This window comes from Gekko japonicus, unplaced genomic scaffold (genome assembly GCF_001447785.1).
Source record: "Gekko japonicus isolate JY-2015 unplaced genomic scaffold, Gekko_japonicus_V1.1 scaffold1934, whole genome shotgun sequence".
NCBI lineage: Eukaryota > Metazoa > Chordata > Lepidosauria > Squamata > Gekkonidae > Gekko > Gekko japonicus.
In genome coordinates, this window is record NW_015173729.1 from 266,463 (window position 1) to 285,047 (window position 18,585).

At 41.0% G+C, this 18,585-nt stretch overlaps 1 protein-coding gene across 7 annotated transcripts in view; it reads right to left on the reverse strand.

The window, feature by feature from the left end:
• Window positions 1-18,585, reverse strand: part of LOC107120658 (sodium channel protein type 2 subunit alpha) — a 91,400-nt gene that overhangs the window by 42,649 nt on the left and 30,166 nt on the right. For all 7 annotated transcript variants that reach the window (XM_015423416.1, XM_015423414.1, XM_015423411.1 and 4 more), the window contains 5 exons: window positions 17,890-18,022; window positions 14,359-14,597; window positions 9,580-9,753; window positions 8,331-8,687; window positions 2,259-2,744 (listed from right to left, as the gene is read on the reverse strand). In XM_015423416.1, coding sequence (XP_015278902.1) covers window positions 2,259-2,744; window positions 8,331-8,687; window positions 9,580-9,753; window positions 14,359-14,597; window positions 17,890-18,022 — 1,389 coding nt within the window. The remainder of the gene's footprint in view (window positions 1-2,258; window positions 2,745-8,330; window positions 8,688-9,579; window positions 9,754-14,358; window positions 14,598-17,889; window positions 18,023-18,585) is intronic.

Below are 18,585 nucleotides of genomic sequence, written 5' to 3' on the forward strand. Positions count from 1 at the left end.
AAGCGATTAATCACTGTAGGTTAAAACTCTTTAAAACATAAATATCATAGCTGTGATTCAGAGAAGAAAATCTGATGTCTGACACACAAGCAAAATAACGCAACAATTGCTTCTATGAAAGCAAAAGCCAGACAAAGCTAACTACGATAAATTGTACAGAATATGTTATCTCAGGAAACCAATACCTTTAAAAAGCTTCACTGAAATGGATGATACCAAGGGAAGGATGTATTGCTGGGTAAGTGAGTGAAACACATACTCAACCCAAGAATGAACTTATCACAAACTCCCAAACAAAAATATATTTAAAATGTTGGCCCTTTAGGGGAAAAAAATCCACAAGCAACAACTAAGCATTTAGGGCTCACCTAAGATATTAATTACAGGGCAGTGAATGAAATTTCAAGTTCACTAGAGCTCTTCTAGAACAAGATGCAGTTGAACATTGTAAAATACCCTCAGCCTGCCTTTGGTAAGATAGAACAGATCAGACATTATGCAAAAAGACTTCCGGTTGTACCAAAAAACAAGGATGGCCTCTCTCCCTCTGAAAATAAAAAACACCAGGAGTTATTTGGATCTATCTCTACCACTATTTGGATCTGTCTCTACCAAACTCATGACTCTAAAGCCTCAACCTCAAATATTTCACAGGTCGTAACAGGAGGTAATATAGGAGATTCCAATGAATGAACCACAGAGATGTTATTCTTACAAAATTAAGCAACTACACCTTTCCTAGAGTCAAAAAAGAGAGAACACTAAGAGCCTACATTATATAGCACACAAATACTAGAAAACATTCTGATTCTTTTGAAAAGAATCCTTTAAAAATATAAAGTGTTTCCAACTCTCTATCAAGAATGCTCAAGATGCCTAATCTTCATGTGGGAATTTACTCAGTAATGCCAGCCACTGAGTTTATGATAATTTTAACTGGTAATTTCTTCACCCTGTCTGAATCATAGAAGAGTCTTAAAGATCACACGCAAGAAAGATCACGATGACCCATGCTAGATATAATCATCCTTATAGAAATTTCAAATAAACAGCTGCTAAAAAATAGTGCATGTAGTTAAATAACCAAGTATGAAATCATGTTATTTGTAATAAAAGATATAAATACAGATAATAAAATCTAACAAAGTGATTAAGAGTAACAAAATTTCTACCTAAACTCCAAAAGGCAAAACATTTTAGGACTACAAATCTTCAAGCTTCTGCTTACAGAGCTAGTTTGCTGGAGTGATTTTTACCACCCCCACCATTGCTAAGACTGGATGGCCCCTAGTCCAGAACAACACATCATACAGCGTACAGCAGGTTGTAAACAGATACGGAAATCAGCCCTTTCTTGTTTCTCATAACTATGCAAATGCACAGTCTAGTGTTACCCAAGGGTTCCCCAACCCTCACCACTGTTTTGTTTAAGGGCTGTAGAAAGCTCCTGTGGGAAGGTTCTATTACTGGTTTCTGCTGCTCCCCACCATGGCAGAGATTTTATCCCTAGATTTGGGCTGATTGCTGCTATTCAGCAGAAGAGGGAGGCAGTCTGTAAAAAGAAAATTTGTATATACAGACAGAATTTTGATCAGGGTCGCATGGAAAGGGAAGAATAGAGTTATCCCTCCAACCTCCACTTGGTTTTTCTAATCAAAACCAAGTTCTATGTGTCATTACTACCATGTCCTTTAAAAACTCCCCCTCCTCAAAATCTTTTTACAGCACAGGGAGAGTGGTTTCAATTAATAAAACCAAGCAGGGGGGTGAAGGTTAAATTCTCACTTCCTATGTGGCCCCATACCTGCACATACAATTTACCTTCTAAGGACTGATGGAGATCTGTCTCCTTTGGCCCTCAGCTTCCAGCACTAAAACATGGTGTGCCCTTCTGCAAGGGGTAGGAGCCCAAATAGCCTTAATCTATAATGCTGCTGCCACTGTAGCACACTAGATATGAAATATAATGCCATTTACACGATTCCATGTCCATGTGAAATGGATTAATAATTCTTACAGATTGTAGGCATTCATCATTCATCTTTTCAAAAGACAGCTCACAAGTATAAATCAAACATTTTGGCGATCAGAAACTAGCTGACATTAAAAAGTTTGCTATGTATAAAAGCCATGGAATCTCCCAGTACTATTATATGCGAAGAACCATAAACAACTTCAGCATATTATATTCCATACTATATGTTTCACAAGGAAATATTTCAGCTTATATACATGTATATATACACATAACGTCCTACCTGTTTGCTTTCTTCAAGATCGGATTCACTGCTTAATTCTTCTGTGTTAATATTTTCAAAATCTGATTCGCCAACAGCAATTGGTACAGTCACAGTAAGGCCCGGGTTATTTATAAACGACATATACTCATTTTCATCAATAATATATTTTTCCACACTGCTGCCTGTGCCTACACCACTTGTAGTTCCATTCCCATCTCTTAGACAATTAACATCTCGGTTTATTTCAATCACAGTGTGGTTGAAAATGCAGCTGTCCTTCCTGTTGTTCAGTTCTTCGAGTGCTTTGATATCTTCTATAGCTTTCTGTTCTCTAACAAAGCCTTTTTGGACAATTTCCCGTAATTTTTTCTTAACATAATCTATTCCCTTCTGAATCCTTGCTACAGCAACCTGAAGATTGTTCATTTCATTATCATCGTCTGTAGCCGCAAGATTATCTGAACTAAAGGAGCTCAGCAGCAAGGCTAGAAAAAGGTTCAATACCTAAAAGAAAAAGAAAAAGTGCAATAAATTAGGTGTCTTATATATAAAAAAGTAGATTAACAAAAACAGGTCACACTTGCATACAAAAGAACAGCTCTACCATATCTGTTCAAACAGTAGCTAGACAGAGTGGTTAAGAGAATGTTCCAGTTCTGCCCATTCACTACTAGCTTACTTCTGTTTCATTGATCAATGATACCCTGAGAATTAAAACAGATACCTTGAACACTATACTAGAGGCCCTAATGATGTCCCCATACTCCATGAAGAAAAACTTCATACATTTGATTATCCTCGGCCCCTGCCACACGCAGGGGAAAAAGCGGCACAAACCGTGGCTGTTCAAAGCCGCGTCAAAGTTGACACGGCGCGGCGGGATCCCACGGATCCCCTGGCCGCGCCGCGTTTTCTCCCCGGCACGATCAGACGCCGGGGAGAAAACACAGAGCTGACGGCCGGCCAGCCGAACTGCGCATGTCAGAGCATGCGCAGTTTGGCTAGGAGCCCAGGAAGCGCCGGCGCAAGGACGCGCCGGCGATCAGACTCCCGGGTTGAGGCGCACCAAGGCGATGAACCACCTCGGTAGGTGGTTCCAACTTGATGCGCCTTATCCCATGGATGGGCCGGTTTGGGGATGGAAGCACCACGCTTCCCAGATGTTGTGGTGTGATCGCGGCAGTTTGAACCGCCCCCAAACCGTCCTGCTTCTGGGCCAAATTCCCTCGTGTGAACGGGGCCCTCTTAAGGCTAAAACCCTGACCTGGATAGCCCAGGCTACGCCAATCTTGTCAGATCTTGGAAGCTAAGGAGTGTTGGCTCTGCTTAGTACTTGGATGGGAGACCCCCCCAAGGCAGTCCAGGATTGCTTTTTGCAACACAGAGGCAGGCAATGGCAAACCACCTCTGAACATCTGTTGGCTTGAAAACCCTACAGGGTCACCATAAATCAGCTGTGACTGGACAGCACTTTCTACCAGCACTAAGGGTAAAATCACAATTTTGGTTGTTTTGGAGAGCTCCGTAAAATGATCAGTGTTAAAATATATGTTTCCTAACTCAGTTATGTGAGAGAGATTTTATCTACGGCTCCGATTTTTAAACAAGATGCATGGATGACTGGGAGGTGAGAGAACCATGATGGCAGCCAACAGCATCCATCGACATTTTAGCACCTTCAGCTTTCATTTTCAAAAAGAGGCAAGCTGCTTTTGATAGTGAACAAAGCCTCTTTGGCAGTAGGCATTGTTGCTGGTAAAATGTCAAAGAAAGCTCCTTTGCACATGTACAGTTATCCCTCCTGTGTTCATTTAATTAATTGGGTCTACAGGTTATATCTAACAAACATAAAAGAAGCTTTAATGGCCTAAATATTGACACCCAGAAGATATTAAGTTCAACTAATGATAGGTTGTGGCAATATAAATAATATTCTTAAATTAATGCTTCTTCAGTTTTAGGTTTTGCAAGCCAGAACCAATCATGTTTATGGAATCTGTCAATGGACAAATTCTAAAGGTACAATTAAGAACACAAAAGAGCCCAGCTGAATCAGACCAGTAGTCCACCAGCATCCTGCTTTACACAGTGATTGACTAGTTTCCCTCGAGGACTAAAAACCAAGGCATTAGAGGCCAAGGCCTGATGTTGCCTCCCAGCACTGGTATTCAGAGATTAACTCAGTGTGGAGTTTCTACTGCTAGTCACCATGGGGTAGTAGCTAGTGATGAAGCTATCCTCCATGAATCTGTCTAGTCCTCTTTTATCTGAATGACTGCCTCTCCTGATATGTTCCACTGTGACAGCTTCACTTAGAGCAAAGCCTCCTGAAGGTACCACCTTGCAAATGGGTAAGGTCAAGAGCTGCCTGTATGTGTCATTTCTGTTGAGATTTCCACCTTGCCAAATGGCATGCCTGAGGAGGCCAGTAAGGCTCCCATAATTCTATCTTTCTCCAGGCTGTGTAAAACAGAATTGTAAAGGAGCGAATTTTTATTAAGGGAATTGGGCTGTAGTATAATGGAATGGTTCAGAAGGACACTTCTTTATAAAAGGAATAGAATTCCAAGATTTGTTGTATGTTTTAACTGCTCTTAACTGCATTGTCTTCTGCTTTCATAATTCCATTTTCTGCATTGTTTATAATATGTCATGTCTGATACTTTTTTATTTTTTTATTTTTTTCTAGCTTGCAATCCTAGACCCATTGCATTGTTTATTGGGTGTCTTTGTGTTGTCTAATCACATTGTTTTATATCTTGTGATCCACCTTCAGTCTTGGCAAGAAAGTCTATCAATCAATCAATATATTAAAGTTATATGTGCTCATGGCAATCATTATATCCTTGGGAAATGAACTGTACGCTTAAATTACTAATTCAATAAAGTACAGCTAGATTAGAGTCCAGTAGCACTTTAGAGCAGGGGTGTCAAACATGCGGCCCAGGGGCCAGATGAGGCCCCCGGAGGGCTTCTATCAGGCCCGCAGTGGAACTGGCTATCCTCTTCTTCTTCCAGTTCTGCTGCTGCTGCGTCATCGTAGGTTTGCAGCTTACAGATACACACCTGAACAGCATACTCAAGATTGCAACAGCACAGACATTTTGATGCAATAATTCAGAGCAAGAGGTGTCAGTTATCAGACACAGTTAAATAAACAAAATATTGCAAGAGTGCTACTGTTTTAAGCATGTTTTTATTTTGAGTAAAAAAAACCTTTGTGTTTGTGTCCTTTATAAAGTTTATATCTCCACTACCTGGCATTACATTTTATGACACTCATGGCCCGGTTCAACAAGGTCTCATTTATGTCAGATCCGGCCCTCACAACAAATGAGTTTGACACCGCTGCTTTAGAGATTGGGAAGGGGTGTATGAGCTTTCAAGAGTCAAAGCTCTCTTTGTCAGATACCAATAAATAAGTAATCACTTTTGTCCATCCTTTATCTATTGCTCATCGGTTTCATTGGTCCCCACAAATTCTTGTATTTGGGGAGGAGAAAAAGTTCTCTCTATCCATCTTCTCTAATCCATGCATACTTTTATAAACCATTTTCATGTCCCCCCCCCAGTCATATTTTTTTCTAAACTGAAAGACCCCAGATTCTTTAGCCTTTCCCCTCCTGAGTAATGGAGGTTGCAGCACAGGTAGCTTAATATTATCACAGATAACCGCAAGAGATACTATCATGTTACACATGAGCTTTTCTTCAACCCTTATCAGAGGTGAGTATGCCTCAAGCTCATGCATGTCCTCCTTGCTCCCCTCATTTAGAAAGTAAAGTACTACCTGTACTCTTTAGATCTGGTAGTAAATTAGGGTTGCCAAGCTCCAGGTGGGCCTGGAGATCTCCCAGAATTACAACTGATCTCCAGATTGCAGCAATCTGTTCCCCTGGAGGAAATGGAAGTTTTGGAGCGTGGGCTATATAACATTATACCCTGCTGCAGTCACTTTCCTCCCCAAACCCCAAGCTCCCCAGGCTCCAAATCTCAAGGAATATCCCAATCCCTGGTCAGCAACCCTAGAAGAGGAGCAAGCCAGTGCAATGTACTGGTTAAGAGTGTCAGACTAGTATCTGGGAGTCCCAAATTCAAATCCCCACTTGCATCATGGAAACTCACTGGGAGATTTGGGCCAGTCACACTCTCTCAGCCCAACCTACCTCACAGGGTTGTGTGAGGAAAAAATAGAGGCGAGGGAAATCATGTAAGCCACCTTGTGTCTCCATTGAGGAGAAAGGCAGAGTACAAATGAATCTGTTCCTTCATTTGTAGCAGAATTCAGAAAAGTTTCAGGATACTGTAATTTTAAGGAGAAGCAGCTTAACCATGCCATTAAGAGATACATGTGTATGTGGACTGCACTGTTAGAGTATACAAAGGAACCTTTTAACAGAGGAAAACTTTCAAACATGGAGTAGAAATTGGAGTAGTGATGGAAACAGCGCCTAGGGATGCAATGGAACTTCAAAGCTGAGCCAGAGAGGAAACAGGAGCACAAAATGGCTGCTGAGCAAAACAAGAAACAGATGAGTAGAGCCACAGGCCCATGTTATCATTGTGGCAAAAGATTCCACTTTCCTTCTGAGTGAAGGTTGAAAGATGTATCCTACAGAAAATGCAATTAAAAGGGACATGTTCAAAGAGTTTGTGGCATCACACAGGCTGTGATCACACTGGCGGCTTGGCGCGATATGGTGCCACCTCTAATTGAACTGGTTTAAAGTGTAGTGGGATATATCAGCCACACAGCACACCCTGCTGTGGGTTACCCACGGAGACATCCTGTGGTAAAGCATCCACATTATTGTGGTGCCTCAGCCATGGAGCAACCTGGAAATGTTTTCCAAAATCCATGCTTATGCATAGTGTGCAGGTGCGCATATGTCACATGCGCAGATAGGCATTTTTTTTTAAGCCTCCTTAGCGGCAGAACGGATCTCAGGTTCAGACTGCCAGATCCTCTCTGTGCGCGTTCCCCTGTGTTCAGACATCTGGCCAGGAGCGATGAATGCACGTGGGAAACAAAAACACCACTTCGGAGGTGGTGACTTTTTAACCCAGCTCCAAGTCATCCTCTGACGGGATGAGTACGCCCGGGGAACGCCTGACAGATGTGGCTGCGTGATCAGGCCCATTTAATCCATTTGTGAACTGTGCCTATATCAGGCCAAACTGCCAGTCTGAATGCAACCACAGACTTGCCAACCTCCAAGTGGGGCCTGGAGATCTCCTGAAATTACAACTGATCTCTGGAGTACAGGGATGAGTTCCTCTGAAGACTATTACAGCTTCAGAGGCATCTAGGCTGAGTTTCCTCCCCTTCCCAAACTCCACTGTTCCCAGCCTAGACCCCCAAATCTCCAGGAATTTCCCTTCCCAGAGTTGGTAACCCTATAGTAGGTTCATGGAGAGACCACTGAATGTTTTCCTTCTATCTGTGGAGAGCAAGTTGTGACTAGTATAGTGGCAAGGAGTGAGTTTACCTAACTCCCTTGAATAAAGGTCATGTAAACAGGGTTCAGAGTAGCACCTCTGACTAACCATTCCCCCCCCTATTTTCTCATGGCGAAGAATGACTCAATTTCCCTCAATTATTAATTTATCCTTCCAAGAGATAAAGAAGAAGAGGAGAAGAGATTGGATTTATACCCTGCCCTTCACTACCCGAAGGAGTCTCAAAGTGGTCTCAGAGTGGCTTACAACCTCCTTTCCCTTTCCCTTCCCACAACAGACACCCTGTGAGGTAGGTGGGGCTGAGAGAGGTCTTTCGAGGACTTCTCATGAGAGAACAGCTCTGAAAGAACTCATAACTGACCCAAGGTCACACCAGCAGCTGCATGTGGAGGAGTGAGGAATCAAATCTGGTTCTTGCAGATTAGAGTCCACGCTCCTAACCACTAGACCATATTGGCTCTCTTCATATTAAATTGTGAAGCCCTTCAACATTAAATTGTATAGTTTCTAGTACTGATTCCAAGTCAAACTATAACCATTTCCCTACTGAATAATAATTCAAAACACATTCAATGGGCATTATAATAGTAAAAAACTGTAATTTATTTTTCAAAAAGACTGATTACATACCACTAGATTCCCAATCACCATGACCAACATGAAAACAATAAGGCACATGGCTTGGCCTGCGACCTCCATACAGTCCCACATGGTTTCTATCCATTCCCCACAAAGTACTCGGAATACGATCAAGAAGGAGTGGAAAAAGTCATGCATGTGCCAGCGTGGAAGTATGCAATCTGTGGCAATTTTGCAGACACATTCCCTATAGCTTTTACCAAACAGCTGCATGCCAACCACAGCAAAGATGAAGACAATGATGGCCAGCACCAAGGTCAAATTTCCCAGAGCGCCAACTGAGTTGCCAATAATTTTGATCAGCATATTTAACGTCGGCCATGATTTTGCTAACTTGAAAACTCTGAGCTGGAAAACAATAGCAAGGATATGTTATTATTACTCTTCACAATTATTATTAATATGCATTGCATTCTTATTTAGAACATTATTTGTTCAGATTAGAGGTACATTCAGTGAAACTTATAAGGCCCTGTTCACACGAGATGTTTTGGGCTGGGAGAGGGACGGATCGGGGCCGCAGCAAACGGGCGCGATCCCACAGCAACATCTAGGAATTGTGCTGCACCCGTTCCCAGCCCGTTCCCAATCCACCCCTCTCGGCCAAAACCCGCATCAAAAAAGAACCACCTACCTAGGTGGTTCTGTCCAAAAGGCCGCATCACTGCCGGCTGTGGGATTGCTGGCGCGTCTTTTCACCGTCGCATCCCCGGCCCCCGGCCGTATGAGCATGCGCAGGTTGGCAGCCTCCCCCTCCCGATCGTCTCTTCCTCCCCAGCATCTGATCATGCCGGGGAGCAATGGCGCCGCAGCTCAGGGGATCGTGGGATCCCGCCGCGGCGTCTCTTTTTTGGTGCGGCTTTTAAAAGCCGCACTTTGGCCAGTGTTTTCCCTGCCGTGTGGCAGGGGCCATAATAATGTCAGGAAATAAGCAATTAATGAATGCAACATTTGGAAGCATATTTTCATTAAATAAATATGTTGTAAGCAAAATTCATGTATTACAATTCACAATTGTATGGTGGACATTAGAACACATGTAGTAGATGTCAAACACGGGTGGTTTTTTTTGATGCGGACTAGAAACATAAATTCTCAGAATGTTATAGACTTACCAATTAAATAATTTCTCCGTAACTATATTCAGCAATGAAAATGTTTGCACTCGTATACATAAGTACCTTTTATACCAAATATCCAACCCCACCTCAAAACATTTTTCCAGTCTGCTTATATTTACCAATCTGAAGGATCTTAGGACTGACAATCCTTCCACATTTGCCAAACCCAGCTCCATTAAACTAAGGCTGACGATAATGCCATCAAAAATATTCCAGCCTTCTTGGAAATAATAATAAGGATCCATGGCTATTATTTTGAGGACCATTTCAGCAGTGAAGATCCCAGTGAAGACCTACATGCAAGTATAATTGAATTAATTTTATTTAGGTTCGCTGAACCTGAAAAATTCCAACAAATCTTTCAAGGTCTCCCATTCCCATATCTCTCAAGATATGTCAGTTTCTTAAGGGCAGAATATAGACAGGATATAGGAACACAGTATGTTCTAAGGCATAATATGTAGACTTTTAAACTTGCAGTCATCAGAGGGTAGTGCATTGTTACCTTCTGAATTGTAATTCTTAAAAAATGATATAATAAGGGTTTTTTAAAAGAAGTACATTATTTTAATGTGGACATTTTAGGGGTGGCCTTATTACCAAACCTGCCATAGAATCAGAGAATCATAGAGTTGGAAGGGATCTCCAGAGTCATCTAGTCCATCCCTCTACACAACGCAGGAAATTCACAAATACCTCCCCCACACATACCTAGTGATCCCTGTTACATGCCCAGAAGATGCCAAAAAACCTCCAGGATCCCCAGCCAAACTGGTCTGGAGAAAAATTGCTTCCTGACCCCAAATTGGTGATCAGCATTTCCCTGGTCGTGTAAGAAAGGGCCACAAGAACTAAGCACTGATGCAACCCTTCCTGCCCTCCCTCTCATGATCTGCCTAAGTTCACAGAATCAGTATCACTGTCAGATGACCATCCAGCCTCCATTTGAAAATCCTCCAACGAAGGAGAGTTCACCACCTCCCAAGGAAGCCTGTTCCACAGAGGAGCTGGTCTAACCGTCAGGAAATTCTTCCTAATGGTTAGCCAAAAACTCCTTTGATTTAATTTCAACCCATCGGTTCTGGTCCGTTCCATTCTGTCAAATCAATACTGTGACACCATTCATTTTCAAGGTACATAATGGCTCCCTACTCTGACATTCTAAAATTTTTGAAACAAAAATCGGTGCAGATATTTTCAGATAATGTAGTATATGTTTTCCAGCTTCATGTGTATCACTTTAACAATTTTTTTCATGAACTTTAATTTCTGCAGAGATGTTCTTTTGAAGTAATTTCTCTTTTTTGGGTTAAAAATATACTTAATTTGATATGACTAATTTTAAATTACATTGAAATGAATCATTGCTTTTCATCACAATTTCCATTTGACTTAAAAAGAAAGCATTCTTATTGCTAGATCATAATCAATTCTGAAGCAACAAAATATGCCAGAGAAATAGCATATTAACTTTCTTTGAGCAGAACCAACAAAATGAGGTTAACAGATCAAGAGGGTAAAAGACCTGGAGTCTTAAATTAGTATCAGCAGGGAAGACATTATGAACTTGCCCTCACTCCTAATTAAAGCTAATATGGTATGCTTCATATATTACACTAAGCTAACAATAATATGTTCTTCAGTGCTCTGCAGGAAGCTGAAGTTAGTCTCTGCATGTGTACCTATTTTACAAACATGTTTTAATAAAACTAGAAACTGGAAACAAAAATATTACTTTTAATATGATAAATATAATATATCATAAAAGCATGATGGGTTGGATCCTTCCACGCACGACATAAGAAATTTGGAGAGACAGATTTTCTGTTTTCCCCTTGGTCCAGCAACCTCTCATACATACATAGCTGATGCTGAAGATCCTTCAGAACAGGGCTTCAGCAATGAGGGGGATTTGTGCAAAACTGTATGCCTCCTCTTGCACTACTAGAGAACTTGCTATTGTTCTGTTATTGCAACAGGGAGCAGGGCGATTTCACTCGGTTCTCCATCCTGTGCTTCACAGAATTTTACTTAGCAGAGTCTTCCAACACTGAGCACCAGCCTTTCGGAGGTCACTGGAAGTTTCAGGAGGAGGGGGATGACTACCTACTGTATGATCCAACACACTTTATTTTAAAAACCCACTTTTTTTTTACAAATCACAGTAGCCTTGTGTATAGCCCCCCAAGAGTTGGCTGATAACAAACAGTGCATGTGTAACCACATCATGAACTTGAGTTCAGTACATGGATTCCCTGGCTACTATAAACTGGTCCTAGAAAAAATGGGGAAATAATGTTTGCAGCATTAAAGACATAATTCTCATGTTTTTTTCACGGTCTCATTGAAAACACAAATTATTTGAGGACTGTAGGTTATTACAAAAGTCTTAACCTCTCAGTGACATCTCCATACCTTGATACTACTTTGGTGCTTTAAGAATACTTCGATAATATATACACTGCACTGGAATGTCTTCTCTCTAGATTAATTTTTCATATGGTTCCAGATGACTCTAGTCAGGCCTGATTCAGATATAGATGAGGACTTAAGAAATCTGAAGTGTCTAGTTAGTTTTCCTAGGTCAGATCATTAATCTCCTGGCATAATGACCACCTCAATGTTTTTTGTCCATTCAGGGTACAGTGCACAAAGTTAAAAGTGTAAATAATAATGTTTCAATAAAGAGATTAAATGGAAGCAAAGATTCTCTAGTAATAGTTTAACAGTAACTTAAAAAATATAACTATTCATTGATGTTATATAGAGAGAAATTTTTTGAGCCCATTAATTATTTCTTACCAAAAGTAAACAGGTTAGACTCTCAAAATCACCTTTTCAAAATCACCTTCCAACTATAGCTAGCTATACCACATGATAAGGCTCATATTCTTGGCTAGCTAACTGTAAATTCAAAAGTATTTATACTCAAATATCTTATTATAATACATAAAACTGTTAGATAATTATTGCCACTTTTTGTCAGGAGACAGAATATAAAAAAGAGTGGCTACAAGCTTTTCATACAAATGACCCCAATAAATACACTCCAGCTTTGAACTATATCTTCAGCTTCCGCATTTAGTTAGATATTTTTGTCATTCATAGGTGCTTCTTGCATCTGGGCCCCAATACATATTATATTTATTCATATTAATTATACTCTTTAGAATCTATTAAAAGACATATTATTCTGTTATTCCTAGGTTCCTTACTCCTGTCCAAGTAGGCCAGGCCTGGTGTTCTAGTGTCATGGCAGCATGTGTACATCACTTCCGGTTAAAATTGGAAGTGACATAGGGATGCTCTAGCATTTCACAAGAACTCTGGTAAAACCAGAATTGTTTTACTGGAAGTGTTTTTAACCAGAAATAACAAGCACCCCCATCCCCAATGAAAGGTAATGAAAGGAATTGTCAGGAGGCCACCCTATCTCCAAGGCTGTTCTGTTCTGGGTCGCTTGACTTCCTATTTAGCATGTGCTGAGAGAGCAGGGTAAACCTGTTCATGGCCTACAAAAGCATCCTTTGTGTCTTTTTTAGCCAAGACCACTAACTATTCCCCTATATTTCTGGCAATATCCTTAACAGTATAAAAAGTTGACATATAAGTCACATGGTCTCGATATATGTGGGGCTCCACAAGAATGATTCCTGACTATGGAAGGCAGCAGCTTCATTAGATAATATATTGGAATCTATTTTATTACAGTAAATTCATATTAGTAGAACAGGTAGAACAGGTAATCTACAGTTAAAAACAAAAAGTATGTATGCACACACAGATGCTTTCAATTCTATATTATCGAGGTACCTTGATGCTTTCAACTCTATATTATTGAAGTACCGATATTACGTTAAACATTTTTTAAAAAAATTAGAAAGATTATATTCTCAAGTAAATTTAAGGTAGTGAGATGGCAGTGCTTTCTAGCATTAGAAATATTTCCTGTACAAAATGCACTGGAACAAAGAAAATGCTAATAAATCAGCTTCTGTCTGTTTATATAGGCTAATCCTTAGCATTATTCCAAGTGATCTCTATAAAGCAGATTATTTACTTTTAAGACTCTGTAATATTGTCAAATAATACTCCATAATTTCATTTCAACTAAAAATGTGAGACTACAGAAGCAAGGGTACCAATGCAAAATAGAACTGTCTATGTAGACATGCTGGCATGGCAACCCTACTTGGACAGGAGTAAAGAACAAAAGTTTAGCAGAACAATATGTCTTTTAGTAGATTACAGTGCTGCTTTGTTTTTAGCACCCACTGAAATCCATTAGTAGGGGTTCCCATCACCTTGGCTGGGTCCAAACCTACTATTTGGGAATCACCATACACTGGTCTTAGAATCACAGAATCGTAGAGTTGGAAGGGGCATACAGGCCACCTAGTCCAACCCCCTGCTCAATGCATATAATATATGAATATAAATATACTTGGTTCATATAAATATATTGGGGTCAGACATACTGCAACTTATATTTTCAAAAAAGAAGGCATGGTCTCTGAGAAATGTTTTTTAAAAGTATTGTTTTCAACACTAGTTTCATCATGAGAAAAACTGGGCTAGCACCCTATTTTTAGAGTTAGGCTCAAGGTAATTCTTGTTAATCATGGAGCCACAGTTACGGAACACCTGCAACAGGAAGTCCCAGTGAGCCCCCTTACGGATTACTTTTATATGGTAGAGAAAGCCCTCTTGGTTACCGAGAATGTGAGACAGTGTTGTGCTTGCGGGTTGGGAATGTTCTACTGCCAATATTGTATTGACATCTACTTTTTATGGTTTAAAATGTTAAACATCTCTGAAAGTTTTCACCATACATTAAATTTTTAAAAATGACCCATAATTTTTTTAAAAAGTAAACAAATTACTTGCCACATACATACCAGGTTTCCGACCAAAAGCACATGGTTGAAATAGGGAGTCATCGGATAATGCTCCATGGCCATAAATAGTGTATTTAAAACAATGCAGATAGTAATAGCAAGATCAACGAATGGATCCATCACTATCAAATTCACAATGTGTTTTACTTTTAACCACGGAGGCCAGCAGTCCCAGATCAAGAAAACATTTGCAAATCTATACCAACATGGTGGACATTTCTGTCTGGATTCTTCAAGTTCTGGAAGAAAATGAAAGTAAGATATTAGAGGCAACACCTTTATAACTGCAGATCCTAAGAGCTCATCATCAGTATTTTACAACAGATTTGTACAAATGCCTATTTTTATTTTTATTTTAAATATGTACACAAGAACAACACTCTTATGCATGGGATACCCCTAGTTAACTCTAAATATGGCTTACATAGCTGCCAATAAAGAAGTTAACAACAGTTCAGTCTAGTGAGATGAATTCACACCTCTGAAGGGAGGGGAGGCAACACTCAACCCCATGGGATCAGGCCGGGTGTCAAAACAGGGCTTAATCAGTCAGTTGCTGACCAATGAGAGCTGCTAGGGGGCCCACTCCCAATTGCAGCTTCTGCCAATGAAGGAGGGAGTCTCTTCCCCTCCTCCACTCCCCAGCTTTCCTTTTGCACTTTGCTTGGTGCATGAAGCTCCTGCAGGCTTTGAAGCACGTGGCCCAGTCTTTTTTGTGTGTTAGCCTGCTAGTTCAAAGCAGGCAAGTGATTCCTCTCAGCAGCAGCAGATAAGGTAGGAGCTTTTGAGGGGGTTATTTTTGGTGGGAGGGGGTGTTCAATGGTGGTTGGGAAAAGAGGGGGTGGAAAGTTGGCTGGAAACAGCTTTCGCTAGTGTGGAAGGATTCTCCCTGCCTCTCCTCCCTCCCAGCTTTACATTTGCAGTTTGCTTGGTGCACAAAGCAGTTGCGCCTGCTTTTGTGCCTTAGCCCATTTGCTTGTGCCAACCATCCAGGCCCATAGCTACAGCGGGGCATCTTGGGGCATGGCCCCCTGACTTACCGCCAAGGCCCCCAACTTCCCATCCAGCCCAGGTGCTCCCTTGGGGGAGGTTCGGGTGCCCCCTGACTTATTTAAAGGCTCCCCAAATTAACAAATCCTGGCTAAGGGCCTGCAAACATCAAGTCTCCTCATAAGCTAGGGTTACCAGATGTCATCTTTTTTGTGTGTGTCAGTCCTCTTTTGGGCTTTTTTAAAAAAACTGATGAACATGTCCTCTTTTTGGGTTGGCATATCATCCAGACAGCACATCCTGCTGTGGGTTACCCACATGGCCGTCCCCTGGTCGAGCATCCACATTACTGCAGCACCTCAGCCACAGAGCGTGCTGCCCAGTTGTTTTTTTAAAATGCATGTGGGCGCATATGCCCATGTGCACACATGTGCATATAGTAAAAAATGAAAACAAAACACCTCAGTGATGGAAATGGATCTGCAGGTTCAGACTGCCAATCCATTTTGCACGCACTCCCCCAGGTTCAGACATGCGGCCAAGCGCAATGAATGTGCGGGGAACCAAAAACACCACTTGTAATGCGGTGCCTTTTTATCCCGTCTCCAAGCCATCTTATGATGGAGTGAGTATGCCTGGGAATGCCTTACAGATGTGGCTGTGTGACTGCACCCATTTAATCCAGAGGGGAGGGGTGGCTATGTCAGGCCAAACTGCTCGTGTGATCATGGGCACAAGCCCACGTTTTAGTTCATCTGGTGGACAGCTATCCTCTTCTTTTCATCATGCCTACAAAAAGCTAGTAGCACCTTTCCCAATCACCAGTGCCTGCTGTCCTGATGATAACCCAAACCAGGTATGCACTAGATATTGGCCAAGTTGGAAAGAATGGTTCCATCTGGTGCATCAGAAATAACTGTGACTATGGCAGGCTAGCTAATGATTGTGTCATAAGATACATGGGTCTCTGTTGGTTGGATTAAAAACAACTACCACCTTGTTTGAATCTTCTTGGTCTAATGCTGATCATCATTGCCAAGCTATGTCCACTATCCTTCAACATTGCTCTATGTAATAGGGGGTGCCACAAAAATTACTTAGATAAGCTATATGAAGTACTTTGAGCACTTAGGAAAAATACCACTGAAATATTATTATTAACCACCTTTCAATGTTTTAGTCATGGAATATTAAATGTAAGGACTGTACATTAGAAGTCAATGATCTTCTGTTTGTTGTACTTCTCCATAATCACTTAGGAAAAATAGTTAATCTAAAGGCATCAGCTAATTTAAACACTATTAATAAAAAAGTTAATATATTTATTTTATTGGGTTCTTTTTGTTCAGTACATAAGAATTTGAAGTAAGCATTTGATTAATAACTTGATCGTATTCACCAGACTACAGGCACAGAACCACCCAATCAGGAATCCTGCCTTTTCATGATTCCTGATTGCACAAAGAGAATCCTACATACATTCCTTTCTGTACTCTATGCATACTAAGTGTGTGGGTTATGAGTAGAACTTGCCAGCCGCGATCCTATCCCCGCCCCCCCAAAACACATGTTTATGTGATCAGGAACTATGAAGAGCAGGATCCCTGACTGCATGGAGAGAGCCATACTCCCTCATGTTCTATGCCTATGGTTCAACGAACATGCACAGACTGAAGGACCAGCTTGCTGCCATGATTCTGCAGTGCTCTCCTTCCATGAATTCACTGTAGATGCTTAGAAAGAGACTAATAATCTTTTTTCTTAATGGATATACGGAAGGGCGAACAGGTACTTCTGTCTTCCACTTTAAAGACAAAATGGTTTGTTCCCAGTATAGATTCTTCCTATACGACCTGTGCTAACATTCACTTATTTCATGACTTGTAAAGCAGCCAGAAATACCACCATCAGGGACTTCACAGAGATCCCCTTGAAAACTGCTTAAAGGCAAAAAGAGTCCAGAAGTCTTTAACGTGCTACTGGACTCTTACTCTTTTCTACTGCTACAGACAGACTAACACGGCTAGGCTACCCATCTTCATCTAGAGGCAAAAAGGTTAAGGAATTTTACACAATAACTGTTTTTGGGGGGGTGTGCGGGGGAACCACACAGAATAATAGCCTGGATTTTACTGGGGTGGATCCAATCAACTTTTCAGGCTCCCCCAATTCACTTCCTTATTACAGATCCCATCCCAGATGGCTTTGGTCCATGCAGGTCCCATGTTCTCCAGAGTAGCCCTTTTCATGGTCAAATGGTATTCCCTCCTTCCTTTTTCTCCAGAGAAAAGTTGGCTGGATCCACCCCATTGTGTGTGAGTACAAAGAGTTCTGGAGGTGGTGGTTTCCTTGGCTTTTCTCCTGCTGCATCTCAAATTCCTTATACTTGCTGAGGGTGGTCCTCAGTCAATGGAGTGCATCCGTATCAAGAATGCTTACATCTCAGAAAATAAAGCAAAAACAGCTTAGAACAGAACTTCATGTAACATGTGGTGAAGCAAGTTGTACTGTTCCATACAATCCACTGTGTTTGTGTCATACCTTCCATTGTGTTTGTGAGTATGCTGGCAATACTCATGGCCCTTTGTCTTGCTGCAGATTCTTCCATTAGTTCCAGAGAAATTTGATAAGAGCTTAATCTCCTCTTTCTTATTTCTGTTTCCGTAGTGGTACCCTGCAAATACAAGGGTATTGAATAATTCTTAAAACTTACCTTAAGGTACAAGGTATATCTTACTGGTTGTTTAGTGTTTTCTAAGCATTTCTTAATTTTATAGGTGATGGATTGATGCATTTGAAAACCCACTGAACTTTTTGTTTTTTAAAAAGGCTGTCTATGTCTGTTGGGGAGCTGCTGTTCAAAATACACAAGTCAAAACCTTCTCTGGATGCACAATTAGTTGCAAGATTCTTCAGATCCCCACCAATGTATGTTGAACAAAAATAAAAACCAGCAACATAATGATTTCTAGTAAAAGAAGAATCCTCCAAAAGGATATCAAGGAAGGGGTCTCATTTTCCTCCTCTTGTAAGCAGCCCAGCCTGCTTTCTACATGAGTCAATGGGACTTCAAATATTAGGAATTATTCAGAATATCCAGAACTATAAGATTCAGATTTGGAATTATTCATAACTAGGGAGCAAATCCCGTTGTGGACGAAGACAATGGGCCCTAGAAAGGTAGGGTGGGTGGGTGGAAGAAGAAAGAGAGAGAGAGAGAGAGAGAGAGAGAGAGAG